This window comes from Heterodontus francisci, chromosome 14 (genome assembly GCF_036365525.1).
Source record: "Heterodontus francisci isolate sHetFra1 chromosome 14, sHetFra1.hap1, whole genome shotgun sequence".
NCBI classification, from domain to species: domain Eukaryota; kingdom Metazoa; phylum Chordata; class Chondrichthyes; order Heterodontiformes; family Heterodontidae; genus Heterodontus; species Heterodontus francisci.
The window spans coordinates 42,422,939-42,439,429 of record NC_090384.1 but is presented as its reverse complement, the minus strand read 5'-3'; the positions used below and the strand labels follow the sequence as shown (position 1 = coordinate 42,439,429).

General features: G+C 43.4%; 1 protein-coding gene across 3 annotated transcripts in view; it reads right to left on the bottom strand.

Annotated features, from left to right (window-relative positions):
- Positions 1–16,491, bottom strand: part of cars1 (cysteinyl-tRNA synthetase 1) — a 103,955-nt gene that overhangs the window by 71,048 nt on the left and 16,416 nt on the right. For all 3 annotated transcript variants that reach the window (XM_068046074.1, XM_068046075.1, XM_068046073.1), the window contains 4 exons: positions 13,449–13,537; positions 11,317–11,413; positions 8,424–8,522; positions 6,759–6,908 (listed from right to left, as the gene is read on the bottom strand). In XM_068046074.1, the coding sequence (XP_067902175.1) occupies positions 6,759–6,908; positions 8,424–8,522; positions 11,317–11,413; positions 13,449–13,537 (435 nt within the window). The remainder of the gene's footprint in view (positions 1–6,758; positions 6,909–8,423; positions 8,523–11,316; positions 11,414–13,448; positions 13,538–16,491) is intronic.

The following is a 16,491-nucleotide window of genomic DNA, read 5'->3' as shown; positions in this document are numbered from 1 at the left end:
TGGGGTTCATGTGTCTTCAGTCGGATTTTGGAGTTCCGTGAGAAAGAGATGGGAGCAGACAGGACAGGAGTAAACAGATTTCTCTGCAGACTCTCAGTTTAAAACTCTGCAACATCCAGGTGGTCATGTGACTAACTGGTCTGACCATGTCCGTTTGTGGATTGAATTGGAGCAGGGAATAGCTCCTTTGTCTACAAGAACCATCTGTTAATATGCAAAAATGTCATTCCAGCCAGGGCCTGGAAAACCCCTGTCACAGGCCTTCTCTTCTTCCCAGCAACAATTTGAAATTTAATATGGCAAAATCAATGTGCCTCATTCTTGGCAGGTGGGGGCCTGCATGACAAGAGGTACTGAAGCCAATTGCAATAATCCACAACAACTGTACTACTATGTGATGATTCAGATCAACGTACCTACCGTTCAGATTCTTTTCTAGAAATTTATCCTTTTTAAGATAAGTGTACTGCTTAGGGTTACACAAACCAGTGTAAGCTCAATGTCTCATTAGCTGCCAACCTTATCTCATCTCCCTATTTTACTGACACAACTACAATCATGTTTACATGAACTTGCTATTCCTAAGCTCTCAATACAGGTAGATACATCAAAGTTATAACACAGAAACAGGCTATTGCCCAACCAGTCTGTGTCAGCATTTACCTTCCATGCGAGCAAACAGTCTTAATCACTTTAATCTGCCTAGTTCCCTTTATCCACTTCATTGACCTATCCAATCTAATCTAGAATGTTGATGCTGTTTCTGCCTGAGGCACTACTCCTGGAAATGAACTCCACAGTCTCGCAACACAGTGTCATGAAATCTCTATGCTGTTCTAAATCTCTAAATGCCCCCTTGCTCTAGACCCCCTTACTCTCGGAAACAATCTGCTTTCATCTACCATCCTTTTGTAGCTTTAAACACTTCCATTGTATTGACCTGCAATCTGAGATGCTTTCACAAATAAATGCTTTCCAATTTGTCCATGTTTTCATTTGTATTTCCTCAAATCAGGTAGCATCAGTGTGAATCTGTGCAGTACTCTCTCTAAAACCTCAATATCTTTCCCCTTCCTATTATGTGGAGCCTATTACTAAGATTCTATGTAGATTTATTGGGCTAAAAATTTGATGACAGGGGGATCATGTGCGTGGCTAGTGTAGGTTTCAGCTAGCCTGCACTTCTTCGAAGGGAAGGTGCAGTCTGGCTGCAGCAGCTGGTGGACCTATTTGAAAAAGTGTTTGAGAGAAGGGATTTGAGTTCCAATGGAGCAATAGGCCAGAGAGAGGGTTCTCAGGTTTTCTGATGCAGTGCTCGAGGAGGTGGGAAGAAGAGGTCATGTTTCCGCAGGGGACCCTCAAGGCATATATACTGTAAAGGAAATGGGAACCGATTGCCACAGAGGTCAATTCAAGGAGTCTAGCCCAGAGAACCTGCAGCTTCCCGTCTGCTGCGTGTGCTGTATTTCCCTGTCGTGATGCCGCCCAAGAGGGACTGCAACTATAGTTCTCATGAGCAAGAGCATGCTTTCTGCTGACAGGCCTTCAAACTGTACTGAACGCCTTGGAAAAGCCCAGCACACTCTCTTCTGACTCCAACAACTTTTAAGAACTCTCCAACAATACAGTACTTCCACTAACTCTGCAGCAGCAAAAGAACGTCAATGGCACTTCACCTCAAAGTTCCACGCTGATGCCTTTAAAAAGCACAAGTGGTGGTGGGAGGGTTATCCCTTGTGCAACTGAACACATGCTCTGCTGAGTGTTTTTAGGAGAGGGCATTAACAGGACCCATGACGTCCAAAACAGTAGGGTCGGTGCCAAATCAATGTTAAGACACTGAAAGATGTCACGATCTGTCCACACTGCACGCTTCTGGTACATGCATGGTGCACCTATACTAGCACCCTTCCAAGCATGGTGGGTTGTTTGAGCTGCACCGCAAGGGACCGGAAGTGGAACGGCTAACATTTTCACGACTTAGGGCTCCCATTGCACTGACACCAATGGTTCTACGGAGCCCAATTTTACAGCCACCACCTCTTGGCTTTTATAGTCTATATTCCGTGATAACAGCTGGAATTCTATTAACTTTCTTTTTAAAAACAACAGCCTCATCAACTTGATATGCTGCCTTTAGTGTCCCATGAACCGGTCCCCCTAAAATCCTTTGCTTTTCCAGAGCACCAAGCCCAAGCCCACTCAGACTATAATTACTACTGTTTTGTTAAAAAGCCAAAATATATCTCACACCTATGATGGTTAATGCGATCTACAATTTTTGAGTGCATTCCGCCATCCTAACAATATCCTGTTTTAGTTTCCTTTGGTCTTCTAAAGAATTAACTATACCTGCTATTTTGGTACCATCTGCAAATTTTGACACCGCTCCCTCTATCCAAATGATGGATGCGCAAAGCGAACAGAAATGGTCCCAGAATTGAAATCTGTAGAACACCATTTACTCATTTCTAATCACTCAGAGACTTCCCTTAATTTCTTTTCTCTGTTTTCTCACTTCTAATCAAGGTGTCAGTCTTGGCTCAGTGGCAGGACGTTTGTCTTGGAATCAGAAGGAACTAGGTTCATGTCGATAGGCTAACACTTCAGTGTATTGCTGAGGGAGTCCTACACTTCAGTGTCGTACTGAGGGAGTCCTGCACTGTCAGAGATGCTGTTTTTCAGAAGGGACATTAAACCAGAGCACTGATTTTTAACAATGGTCTTTTTAACTGATATGTCTGTAAAATGCTTAACCGTTCCTTTTGACACTTTGTATGAAGAAATTCCTTACATGCTATCTTAACCTCATTATTTTCTCACATCTCCTTTAGCTTTTTCCCCATTATTATTTTCAAGAGTCTTTACAGACCCTCTTGTTCAATTTTAATTGGTTTCTTATTTTATTTATCCTGAAACTATTACTAGTTTTCTTATTTTTTATTGAATATACTTCATCTTTGTAATCTCTTTTTCTTAAAAAGCATTCAACTATTGCTCCATGTCCAGTCTGCAAATTTCTCCTTCTACCTCACCTTAGCTACCTTACGTATGTTTGTAAAATCTGTACTAATCCAATATGGTTTTCTTGTTTTTGTATTGTTTTCCCCTTTCTAGTTGGACTTTAACCTTATTTACACTGCAATCACTATTTCTAAGGTGCTCACCCACATTTTAGCTCATCTACCAGTTTTGTTACTCATAACCAGATCCAGCAATGCCTTGTACCTGTATATGAACAGAAATAGGTCATTTAGTCCCTCGAGCCCATTCCAACACTCAGTGCGATCATGGCTGATCTGTGACCTAACTCCATATACTTGCCTTTGCCCCAAAATTAACAACTGATCTTTCATCAATTTCCATTTGCAGAAGATAGTTCCAAACTTCTACTATCCTTTGCATGAAGAAGTGTTTCCTAATTTCATTCCTGAAAGACCTTCTCTAATTTTTTGATGATGCTCCCTAGCCCTAGACTCCCAACTAGCAGAAATAGTTTCTCCCAATCTACCCTAACTGTTCCCCTTAATATCTTGAAAGATTTGATCAAATGACTTGGATATTGGAATACAGAGTAAAAATTCAAATCTAATGATACCAAACTTGGAGGTGTAACAAACAGTGAGGATGATACTAATCGACTGCATAGATAGGCGAGCAGAATGGGCAGACAAGTGGCAGATGGAATTTAATGCAGACAAGCGAGAGGTAATGCATTTCGGCAGAAAAGATCAGGAGAGTTAACAGCACAGTTTTCAAGAGTGAGCAGGGACAGAGGAACCTTGGGGTCCATGTGCACAGATCCTTGAAGGTGGCAGGACATATTGGGGTGAATGTTACAGATCCCTCAATGTCAAAGGTCATGGCGGGAGGGTGGAAGGCCAGAAAATGCCTCTGGGAGAGGTCCTCCACGGACATCGACGCCGGGAAGGCCCGGCCTGATATTGCCGGTGGCAACGAGGCCTCCCGCCGCTCAGCAACTGCAGCCCAATTTAAATATGTAAATTAATTTAAATAAACAAATAAACTACTTTCTCGCTCCCGCTATCTGCTCCAGTGTGACACTGGTGCCTGTGGCTAGCACTCCCGTACCTTCGGATCCCTGTGTGGGGATCCGAGACGAATCACTGGTGGGGAGGGAGGAGCAGGTATGTTTCTCTGTGGGGGGGGGGGGGGGGGGCGGGGGGGGGGAGCAGAGTCACAGTTATCTCATTGGTGTAGGGAATGGTGGGAAGAGGTAAAGTGTAAAGTTGCGCACTTTGTTGTTGGGGGGGTGCGGGGAAGGTCAGGTACACAAGGTAAGTGTTTTGGGAGGGGAAAAGAGGGCAGGTAACTAAATCTATGGTTATTGGGGGGGTGGGGGGGAAGAGGGGCAAGATCAAATTTATTTGATTTTTTAAGATCACTCTGTCTTTAAAATATTTAAATTAAAATGTAGGGCTTGAAGCCCTTTAAAAATGGCGTCAGCACCTGTGTAAAGGCAGCTGCTCCATTGCCGGGAATGGACAGCCCGCGTCATCACGGTGGGCAGTCTGCCATGGCTATTTAAATGAGCAGCCACTCTGAATATCGCTGCGGCCCATTTAAATCGGCGGTGGCATCATAAATATCGGCCATTTGAGAGAGTAGTTAGCAAAGCATATGGGATCTTGGGCTTCATAAATAGAAGCATTAAGTACAAAAGCAGGGAAGTTAAGCTGAACCTTTATAAATCTCTGGTTTGGCCACAACTAGAGTATTGCTTCCAGTTCTGGTTGCCACACTTTAGGAAGGATGTGAGGGCCCTTGAGAGGGTGCAGAGGAGATTTATCAGAATGGTTCCGGGGTTGAGGGATTTTAGCTACCAGGTTAAGTTGGAGAAGCTGGGGTTGTTCTCCTTGGGGCAAAGGAAATTGAGGGGAGATTTGATTGAGATGTACAAGGTTATGACAGGTTCAGATAAGGTAGACGAAGAAAGGACATTCCCATTAGCTGATGGTACAAGGGCTAAAGGACACAAATTTAAGGTTTTGGGTAAGAGATGCAGGGGGCATCTGAGGAAGAATTTTTTTACGCAGCAAGTAGTAATGACCTGGAACTCGCTGCCTACAAGGGTGGTGGAAGCAGAGATGATTAATAATTTCAAAAGAAAACTGGATGGACATTTTAGGGAAATAAACTTGCAGGACGACAGGGATAGAGCAGGGATATGGGACTAACTGGATTGCTCTACTGAGAGCTGGCATGGACTCGATGGACGGAATGGCTTCCTTCTGTGCCATAATGACTGTATAAATCTTAACTTCCTAGATTCCAGGGATTACATCCTCGTTTGTGAAATCTCTCCTTGCAATTTAACCCTTGGAGACTTGTCTTCTTCTTCTCTTCTTTGGCCTCCTTATCTCGAGAGACAATGGATACGCGCCTGGAGGTGGTCAGTGGTTTGTGAAGCAGCGCCTGGAGTGGCTATAAAGGCCAATTCTAGAGTGACAGGCTCTTCCACAGGTGCTGCAGAGAAATTTGTTTGTCGGGGGGGCTGCACAGTTGGCTCTCCCCTTGCGCCTCTGTCTTTTTTCCTGCCAACTACTAAGTCTCTTCGACTCGCCACATTTTAGCCCTGTCTTTATGGCTGCCCGCCAGCTCTGGCAGACGCTGGCAACTGACTCCCACGACTTGTGATCAATGTCACACGATTTCATGTCGCGTTTGCAGACGTCTTTATAGCGGAGACATGGACGGCCGGTGGGTCTGATACCAGTGGCGAGCTCGCTGTACAGTGTGTCTTTGGGGATCCTGCCATCTTCCATGCAGCTCACATGGCCAAGCCATCTCAAGCGCCGCTGATTCAGTAGTGTGTATAAGCTGGGGATGTTGGCCGCCTCGAGGACTTCTGTGTTGGAGATACAGTCCTGCCACCTGATGCCAAGTATTCTCCAGAGGCAGCGAAGATGGAATGAATTGAGACGTCGCTCTTGGCTGACATACGTTGTCCAGGCCTCGCTGCCATAGAGCAAGGTACTGAGGACACAGGCCTGATACACTCGGACTTTTGTGTTCCGTGTCAGTGCGCCATTTTCCCACACTCTCTTGGCCAGTCTGGACATAGCAGTGGAAGCCTTTCCCATGCGCTTGTTGATTTCTGCATCTAGAGACAGGTTACTGGTGATAGTTGAGCCTACGTAGGTGAACTCTTGAACCACTTCCAGAGCGTGGTTGCCAATATTGATGGATGGAGCATTTCTGACGTCCTGCCCCATGATGTTCGTTTTCTTGAGGCTGATGGTTAGGCCAACTTCATTGCAGGCAGCCGCAAACCTGTCGATGAGACTCTGCAGGCACTTGTAGGCCTACTTAAATACATCACTCTACTCTTTACACACACCCCCATTGTGTCAACATCAGAATTATTGTCCCATTTTATTCTTTCTCTAACCTCACAACTGGAAATTGTTTATCTCCCTTTAACTTTCTTTTGTTCTATACCTTTTAAAATCTAAATATGGAACCACCTAGCAGCTATTTCTGAGTTCTCTCTCCCCTCCTATTCTTTCAATCCATACTAGTACACTATGGATCTTGACCTTAACAGAGGCATCTAAACATAAAACCATATCTGAATCAAGTTTATGAATAACACGGAGCCTGAAGTGGGGTTGAGGCGCAGAAGCCTCTAAAGCAGCCTTATGTCTACTAGTTTAACTATAACAATTTACAATTCTACCCAATGTGTCTCAGATCTCAGACAATGTTAAATGATTGCCTCCTTGGTAGAGCCATACCTTAGCTCGTTTGGTAATCTCCTCACTGGAACGCATCTGTTGCATTGCTTCCTCCAGGGATTTGAGGGATGATTCAACTGCGTGATTAATCCGCTCCAGCATCTGTTTCTTGTCTGGGTCAGTGGTTTCAGCAAGTTTCACAGAGAAAGGCTGGAATAAGTGAAAAAAAGCAAAGATAAGAAGTAATCCAGAGCAGGATACAACTTTAACGGACAGTCACCGACAGCAGAGACAGCACACCCATCAACAAAAAAAATCAGATTTTTGGTGACTGTTAGTCACTAATTCCCCTCCACCAATTGACAGGGAAAAAAAAAATCAAACAATTCATCCATTCACCCAGCTAATAGATGACAGTTCTAGGAATTATATATTATTTCCCTGTATTTGTTACAGTATTAAGCACGGTTAAGGTTGGATATAGACATGGCAAATAAAAGTACAACTTCCTATTATTCAGATACTCCTCTTCGCCTACCCCAACTAGTTCCAAACTATATCCAGACTAAAGTTTTTAATTCCCATCAATGTATCATGTCACTGTCAAAACTGGATTGAAGTTGCATCTGCCACAGCTGCTTCATAAATTAATGAGTTTGTGCAACTGTAATCCGAGTCCTATGCTTCTAAACAGTTTAGTAGTCACATAATCTCAGCAATGATGAACCAGGGAAGACAAAATGAAGGTTAAAGGGTCCTCTGAGCAATGCAACTGAGCTAAATAATCTAATGACATCTCATGCTAGTAAAGTTAAAACCTATTCAAGTTTACAAGTGCGCAATGATTTTTTTAACCAGAGATTTTGCTGAGGTTGTGATCAATCTTACAAAGAAACAAGGTTAGAAATATCAAGTGAGTTGGTGCGCAGATGACTTAATTGATAGTGTACTGAATCAAATAGATCAGGATGATTCTGGGTTTAATTCCTGTGCAAACCAATTTCAAGTTGGACAGCTGTAGAGTGCTACAATTAACCTGAACATCCCCAAGTTAATAAAAAGAAAAAAAAAGCCACAGCTCCAGTTCCTGAACATTATTCAGTGACCTCGGCCAGAAAGTGTGTATTTCTGTATGTTGAAGAACAGAATCGTAATCAACTGCCCCTCCACAGTTGAATATTTTGATGGCAATCACACTTTAGACTCACACAAGGATCACAAACAGTGAGTGTCAAAGTTCCATGCAAATTGGGCAAAGTACTACAAAGTAAGCAACATCATGAAACTACCCAACAGGAGTTAGTACATTCATTAGAGAGAAGAAAGCAAATCAAATCAAATGATCCAGTGGCATAGAATGCTGCTGAGTCAACATACTATAATGTTCATAATCTCAAAGGTTGGCACGAGGATCCTCACCAAGTGAGGGATAAATAGAAATTGGACAAACAATCTATTCATAGTGTCTTGTTGCTCCTAGACTATACCATAGACAGCAGAGGGTTAATACCAGGGTGCCTGATATTCGTTTTGGTCCGGAAGCAGTGTGCCCCCTCTGGAATTGACAAGAATACAGCTACAAAGAGAGAATTCTGGGGAACAAAATTGCTTTTCCACTTAGACTGTAGTGTGAAGTACCTCAAAAAAACAGTAAAACTGCAGTGACAGTCATTTTTCATGACAGAGATTGTGTGACAAAAGGCAACTTCAATATCACACCTTTACCTTCAGAGCAGTTCTGATGTCTTGTAGAAGTTGTATAGGAGGCAGATTTTTCTCTCTGTACTGCTCAAACAGATGATTCTGTCGGGCTCGCTTGATAATCTGCGCAAAAGTGATAGCAACTACATTAGAACACACAGTATTATGGAGAAACACTGCGCAGAGAGCTCAGCACATGAGTGCAGAAGTGAAAGGATCATCACAAGAGACAGAGACACAGACAATATGGACTCTCATCTACCATGGAAGTAGTAACCAACCAACTATGTGCATTGTGCGACCACACTCACAGTATAGTTGCAACTCTGATATTTGTGGGAAACATCAATCCTCTAAGCTAATTTACAGAGGCACTCAGAAAATCTTGGTATATAGATATACATCTGGAGAGACATGCAGGAGGGAAGGTGAGAGGAGATCAACTACAAACAATGTCTGCATACATACTTGGAGATAAAAAAACTAAAGTCAGTGAACATGCAACTGTGACTGTAAAATGCTGCAAAGATTGTTCCTTCCTACGTATGAGCGGATGCAGGGTTGTCATCTATACACCAGCGAAATACATTGATATTAGCTACTGAAATGAAAATATAACCACAGACTGGAGGTAGTGCCCTCACAGTGACAGAAGTGTTCTCAGATACTCAGATGAGCACCAGGCATTCAAATCAGCAGATAGAAAGGTGCATATCTGGAGGTGACAGGCTCAGTGTAGATCTCCAAAATAACTGTGGGCAGCCTTTGGCCCTCTGTGAGTTTCCAGCTGAAACAGCACACAGCAGTCATGCCTTCTCCAGATCTTTATGTTTACACCAGGAAAACAAGAGTTTCTGCAGAATCTTTTTTATTCGTTTGTGGGATGTGGGTGTCGCTGGCTAGGCCAGCATTTATTGCCATTTCCCTAATTGCCCTTGAGAAGGTGGTGAGCTGCCTTCTTGAACCACTGCAGTCCTTGGGGTATAGAAACATCAACAGTGCTGTTAGGAAGGGAGTTCCAGGACTTTGACCTAATGACAGTGAAGGAACAACGATACAGTTCCAAGTCAGGATGGTGTGTGGCTTGGAGGGGAACTTGCAGGTGGGGGTGTTCCCGTGCTTCTGCTGCCCTTGTTCTTCTAGGTGGTAGAGGTCATGGGTTTGGAAGGTTCTATAGAAGGAGCCTTGGTGAGTTGCTACAGTGCATCTTGTAGATGGTGAATGCTGCTGCCACTGTGTGTCGGTAGTGAAGGAAGAGAATGTTCAAGGTGGTGGATGAGGTGCCAATCAAGCAGGCTGCATTGTCCTGGATCATTGTCCTAATTTATAAAAAAAATGGGCGGCACAGTGGCGCAGTGGTTAGCACCGCAGCCTCACAGCTCCAGGGACCCGGGTTCCATTCTGGGTACTGCCTGTGTGGAGTTTGCAAGTTCTCCCTGTGTCTGCGTGGGTTTCCTCCGGGTGCTCCGGTTTCCTCCCACAAGCCAAAAGACTTGCAGGTTGGTAGGTAAATTGGCCATTATAAATTGTCACTAGTATAGGTAGGTGGTAGGGAAATATAGGGACAGGTGGGGATGTTTGGTAGGAATATGGGATTAGTGTAGGATTAGTATAAATGGGTGGTTGATGGTCAGCACAGACTCGGTGGGCCGAAAGGCCTGTTTCAGTGCTGTATCTCTAATCTAATCTAATCATGTTGAGCTTCTTGAGTGTTGTTGGAGCTGCACCAATCCAAGCAAGTGGGCAGAGATGACTGACCTCCAACAAGCACAACCATCTTCCTTTGTGCTTGGTATGACTCGAACCAGTGGAGAGTTTTCCCCCAATTCCCATTGACTCCAGTTTTGCTAGGGTTCCTTGATGCTATATTCAGTCAAATGCTGCCTTCTTGTCAAGGGCAGTCAGTCTTAGCTCACCTCTGCCACAATCTGTAAATTCTGCACAGAATCCCAAAGCAAAGTTTCACACAATCTTTTTCCTACCTATGGAACCCTCCTCTAGATGGTGTTGGTGAAGTTTCACAAACTATTTCTACTGCACCTGGTGCCATTCCAAACTGTGCTACCCCTTGAACTTTGTCCATGGCTTAAATAGAGTTAACCATTGCTACAGATCCAGAGCTGCTGGATCATGCATGAGGGCACAGGCAATCTGCAACTTGCCTGTTGATTCCTGAGTAATTATTCAAGCCTTCTGCCCTCTCATCAACCACCAGAGTTCAGTTTGAAAGAATTTAATATTTCCTCTCCATTTCAATGATGAACTACTTTGTGCACAATTTCAATGCTAATTTGTATTGAGCAATTTGAAATTGCATATATACTAAGCAAACCTAATAGAAGATTTGATGTGGTGTTGTTCATAAATAATCAGAGGAAACACTATTTTATAACAATGGTTGGGGGGTGGGGGGGGGGGGGAGGAGGGGGAGTTATGCCATTTAGGGGACTATATCAGAGCCAGTGATTTACAGTGACCAAAAAAATCTCTCTTTTTAATTAAAATGTATTGAGGGATCTTTCCTGGAGCTTTGAGGATCAAATTCCATGAATCTATACCTTATTTTGTGAAAACAACGAACTTGATTTTACATATGTTTTTATCTATTTCATTTTTATCATTCACCATGATTTGAAGCTGAGAATACACAACTAGGTAGTACACAAAATGCAGTAGTTCAAGGCAAGTATCTGGCATTTAGTACAGTGGATTGAGAGAGCTGCAGTGGGGGACAGCCCTGAGCTTTGGCAGCAATGAAGTGGCAATGCTGGGGCAGTCCTGTCTCGTGGCATCATTGTGGAAAGAGAACTTGGGCTTTGGCAAACTGTGAAGCAGAACACACCTTATTGATGAAATGCAATAAGGCGTTGTTATTGTTGAAGGGCAGACACTAAGCGAGGTGAAAACACTTCCATACCTTGTCATCCACATCTGTGATGTTCATACAGTAGAACACATCATATTTGAAGTAGTTCATTAGAATACGTCGCAGGATGTCGAAGGAGATATAGGACCTGCAAAGGGAAACAGGAAATGGCTAAAATTTTCAGCTCTGAGGTGACAAACAACAGGCTGTGCCAGTGCCAGACATAGCATGGCCTGGGAAGTTATAACAACAGTCTGGGTGATATCATGGGTTGGAGGCTCACATAAGATTGCTGTTTTTTTTTTAAAAAAGGCTACTTCTCCATAGCAAGCATCACAATCAAGTTTGATCCTGCCCTCATGCAAATATCCACACTCAGCACTTTCCAGCAGGAGTCATTGGAGAGCACTCCCTGGCTGATTTCTCCCAACTCTCTTGCCTGATGACACCAAAACCAACTGTAGAACACCTCCATCACAAGTCCAGATCAGCTAATTCAGCAATTATTCGGTGATTGAACCTGGGGCTTCATTATTCTGTATGATTCAATGCCCAACAGGCCATGCATTTACCGGCAGAAGCCTCACAAAATGAAGAGCACCTGACAGCATACTGTGGTGGGACACACCAGGTGTTAATACCAGCTGATGGCGTGCCCCTGTCGGTCACATCAGGTTTGTTAATGCTGTCCTGGACACTGGCAGGGTAATGATAGTAGTGATGCCAAAAATCACAGAGGAACTATGACATTGGACAGCTAATGAGTATGAGGGAACATCATTGCCTCTCTGTGCACATTTCTATTTACTATGTTATGAATGCTGGATTTTGTTAAATGATTATGTTTTAAAAACTGAGATTTTTAATGTAGTTTAAGATGGAATCAGAGAAGTCATGTGACCTCACATCCACTCTGCTGAAAGACATAACAGGAATCTCGATTACCAAGGCAACAAAGATCCCAGATCAAAGGCATTTTTTTGAAAAGCAGAGACTGCAGGAGTACAACACCTGGGGAATAATGGGTTTCATCCTCCCAGACTTTCAGATTGTAAATAAGGAGTCACTTACTTCCTCAGAATCAATACAGCTGCTAACACCTGGAAACAACGGAAAGCCCGGGTGATTCTGCTGTATCCAGACTTGTGGACTTTGCATATTGGAAAAGGACAATGAGTTATTGACTTTTGAATCCAGATAAATTCAACAGATTTTCTGAAGGCAGACAGGCTATAAAGAAGACCAACAGTCACAGTCTTAGAGCAGGCTTTAAGAAAGGAGACCAGCAGCTGCAGCTTCAGAGCAGGCTGTAATGAAGACGACCAGCTGAGGCAGCCTCAAAGGAGAGAGGGGGAGAGGGGACACCTGCTCTCGGAAGCCTGATACAGCGAAATGCTGCAAAGACGTGAACCCGTTATCAAAACTGAAGTTTATAGGGAAGTAAAAAAACAACAGGATCACTAGGAATTGCCTTATTCACAGACGTCCAGGTCAAAAGTGTTCAGAGAAGTGAGGAAAGTGGACACTGACTTTAAGAAAGTTCTGGGAAATCCAATCCATTGCAACTGGGAGGAGCATGGAACATTTAACTGCAAAGATTTCGTCATCAAGGTGAACTGTGTAACATATAGGTGTGGTGTGAGGTTTTCAAGAGTTTTAATAAGTAAAGAAAATGCCTTTCTTTGTAATTGAAAGTATCAGCTACTTATGAAGTACTATTTAGTTAATATATATTTCTTTTAGTTTCGATTTTATAATTAGAGACTTAAAACGTGAAATCTTGTCGTGTAATTCTTAAAATTGGTCTGGGGGTTCATATCTCATATTTTAACGTTAACTGTCTCACTGAGGTCATAAGAATTATTACTAACTGTTGAAACCCATGCACTGTTCATGACTGTGTATATGGAACAAGAAATTTTTTTTTTTTTTAAAAGCTATTTTCCCCCCCAGTAGCAGGCATCACAACCAAGCTTTATCCTGTCCCGATGTAACTGTCCACATTCATCACTTTATAGCAGGAGTCATTGGAGAGCAATCAGGAGCAGGATCCCTATCATTTACAATTACAAGTCATACTACACTAACAATAAGTTCAGAAGAAGAGTTTATGGAAGGAAATAAAAATGAGCTGAAGAGTTCGCAGAGCAAGCAGTAGAATAATGAGTCATGTGGCAGATTACCTGGCATGTCCCATGTGTGAAGCATCATAAACAGTGGGCCCACAGCAATACCACAACACACGTTTCCCATTCTGAGGACGAAAAATCTCCTGACAAAGACAAATATGTAAAGAGGCTTAGAAACAAAAGTGCTTTCGCTAACAATAGCTGCTGTATTAAATAAAATACCATTCCCATATAGATTTGTGTATAAGGTGATCATGTGATTGACAAATTTTCCTATTTTCCAACCAAAATACGAAATAAAACGCGTGAACAATGTGAAAGATATCCCATCGGGCAGAGAGGGTGCCAGGAATTGAATAGAAATAAACAAATGCTGGGCTGTAAAGAACAGGATAGAAGGGAGCTGCTCTTGAAAATATTTTATAGACAGAAGTGAAGATAGCCAGGTGCAGTCCCCAAAGTGAGCTATGGTGCCTCCTTCCCACTGTGGACCACCACGGAGGCTATAACTACAATTGTTTCCAGAGGCTGGAGTATTACAGTTACCATTATCACAGTCTGCTAGAGACTCTAAATATTCCTAGATTACCAATTTCTACAGAATGTTTCACAATCATTGCCCATGATACATAAAGAGCTGCATGCAACCTGCATTTATTTTATATTTTAGAAGTTGGGTACAGTAGCCTGATAATAATGGTACTGTGCTAGCAAACTAGAGGTTGTGAGGTGCCCACCAAGGCAAGTATTGAAAGTAAATAAATCTGATAATTTGTAGGGTAGGATTAGGAAATCACAATAAAAGATTACATATTATCAAGCGATGAGTATAAAAATCCAACTGCACTAATTTCCTTCAGTGAAGGGAACCTCCCACTCCTACGCAGTCTACTGTCAGGGCAACTAGGGTTGGGTACTAAATAACTGCCCTGTCAGTACCATCTACATGCCAAGAAAAAAAAAATATTAAAATGTGTAATAATTTTTAAGAAAGCTCCAGAAGGAGGATTTCTTTTAAGCTTATCCATCCACTTTTGATTTTGGATTCTGTGGCTCAGTCCATACGCCAATAGAAATTCATTTACCAGCGCATGTACAGTGAGTGATTCAAAAAGCTGGCAGCTGTTTTAAAAAAAAAAAAATTCATTTGTGGGACGTGGGTGTCGGTGGCTAGGCCAGCATTTATTGCCCATTCCTAATTGCCCTTGAGGAGGTGGTGGTGAGCTGTCTTCTTAAACTGCTGCAGTCCATGTGGGGTAGGCACACCCACTGTGCTGTTAGGAAGGGAGTTCCAGGATTTTAAGCCAGTGACAGTGAAGGAACGGTGATGTAATTCCAAGTCAAGATGGTGTGTGGCTTGGATGGGAACTTGCAGGTGATGGTGTTCTTTTGCTTCTGTTGCTCTTGTCCTTCTAGGTAGTAGAGGTCACATGTTAGGAAAGTACTGTCGAAGGAGCCTTGCTGAGTCGCTGCAGTGCATCTTGTAGATGGTACATACTGCTACCACTGTGTGTCAGTGTGGATGGGGTACTGATCAAGCGGGCTGCTTTGTCCTCGATGGTGTCAAGCTTCTTGTTGGAGCTGCATTCTTCCAGGCAAGTGGAGAGTATTCCATCACACTCCTGATTTGTGCCTTGTAGATGGTGGAAAAGCACTGGGGAATCAGGAAGTGAGTTACTCGCTGCAGAATCCCCAGCCTCTGATCTGCTCTTGTAGCCACAGCATTTATGCGGCTTGTCCAGTTCAGTTTCTGCTCAATGGTAACCCCCCAGGAAGATGATAGTGGAGGATTCAGCGATGGTAATGCCATTGAACGTCAAGGGGAGATGGTTAGATTCTCTCTTGTTGGAGATGGTCATTGCCTGGCATTTGTGTGACGTGACTGTTATTTGCCACTTATCAGCCCAAGATTGGATGTTGTCCAGATCTTGCTGCATCTGGACGTGGCCCCTTCAGTATCTGAGGAGTTGCGAACGGTGCTAAGCATTGTGCAATCATCAATGAACATCCCCACTTCTAACCTTATGATTGAAGGAAGGTCATTGATGAAGCAGCTGAAGATGGTTGGGCCTAGGACACTACCCTGAGGAACTCCTGCAGTGATGTCCTGTGACTGAGATGATTGACCTCCAACAACCATAACCATCTTCCTTTGTGCTAGGTATGACTCCAACCAGCGGATCATTTTCCCCAATTCCAATTGACTCCAGTTTTGCAAGGGCTCCTTGATGCCATACTCGGTCAAATGCTGCCTTGATGTCAAGAGCAGTCTCTCTCTCCTAACCTCCAGAGTTCAGCTCTTTTGTCCATGTTTGGATAAAGGCTGTAATGAGGAGAGCATTCCATCACACTTTTTGATGTGGCCCTGGTGGAACCCAAACTGAGTGTCAGTAAACAGGTTATTGCTGAGCAAGTGCCACTTGATAGCACTGTTGACGACCCTTTCCATCACTTTGATGGTGATTGTGTCAACTGATGGGGCGGTATTGGCCGGTTGGATTTGTCCTTTTTGTGCACCAGATATGCCTGGGCAATTTTCCACATACCCGGGTAGATGCCAGTGTTATAGCTGTACTGGAACAGCTTGGCTAGGGGCACGGCTAGTTCTGGAGCACAAGCCTTCAGTACTACAGCCAGGATGTTGTCAGGACCCATAGCTTTTATAGTATCCAGTGCTTTCATCCGTTTCTTGATATCAGGTGGAGTGAAATCGGATTAACTGAAGCTCCTATCAATCGATCAGATTTTTAAAAAAAATCATTTTACTAGCTCCCCCAAAAACCAAGTGGGTAAATGTACCTGGTGAGGTTTTTTTTGTTTTATGCGTCCCAGCGATGTGAGTGTCGCTGGCAAAGCCAGTATTTGTTGCCCATCCCCAATTGCCCTTTAGAAGGTGGTGGTGAGCTGCCTTCTTGAACCACTACAGTCCATATGGTGTAGGTATACCCACAGTGCTGTTTGAGAGGGAGTTCCAGGTTTTTGATCCAGCGACAGTGAAGGAATGCCAATATAGTTCCAATTCAGGATGGCGTGTGGCTTGGAGGGGAACTTGCAGGTGATGCTGTTTCCATGTGTCTGCTGCTCTCATCCTTCTAGG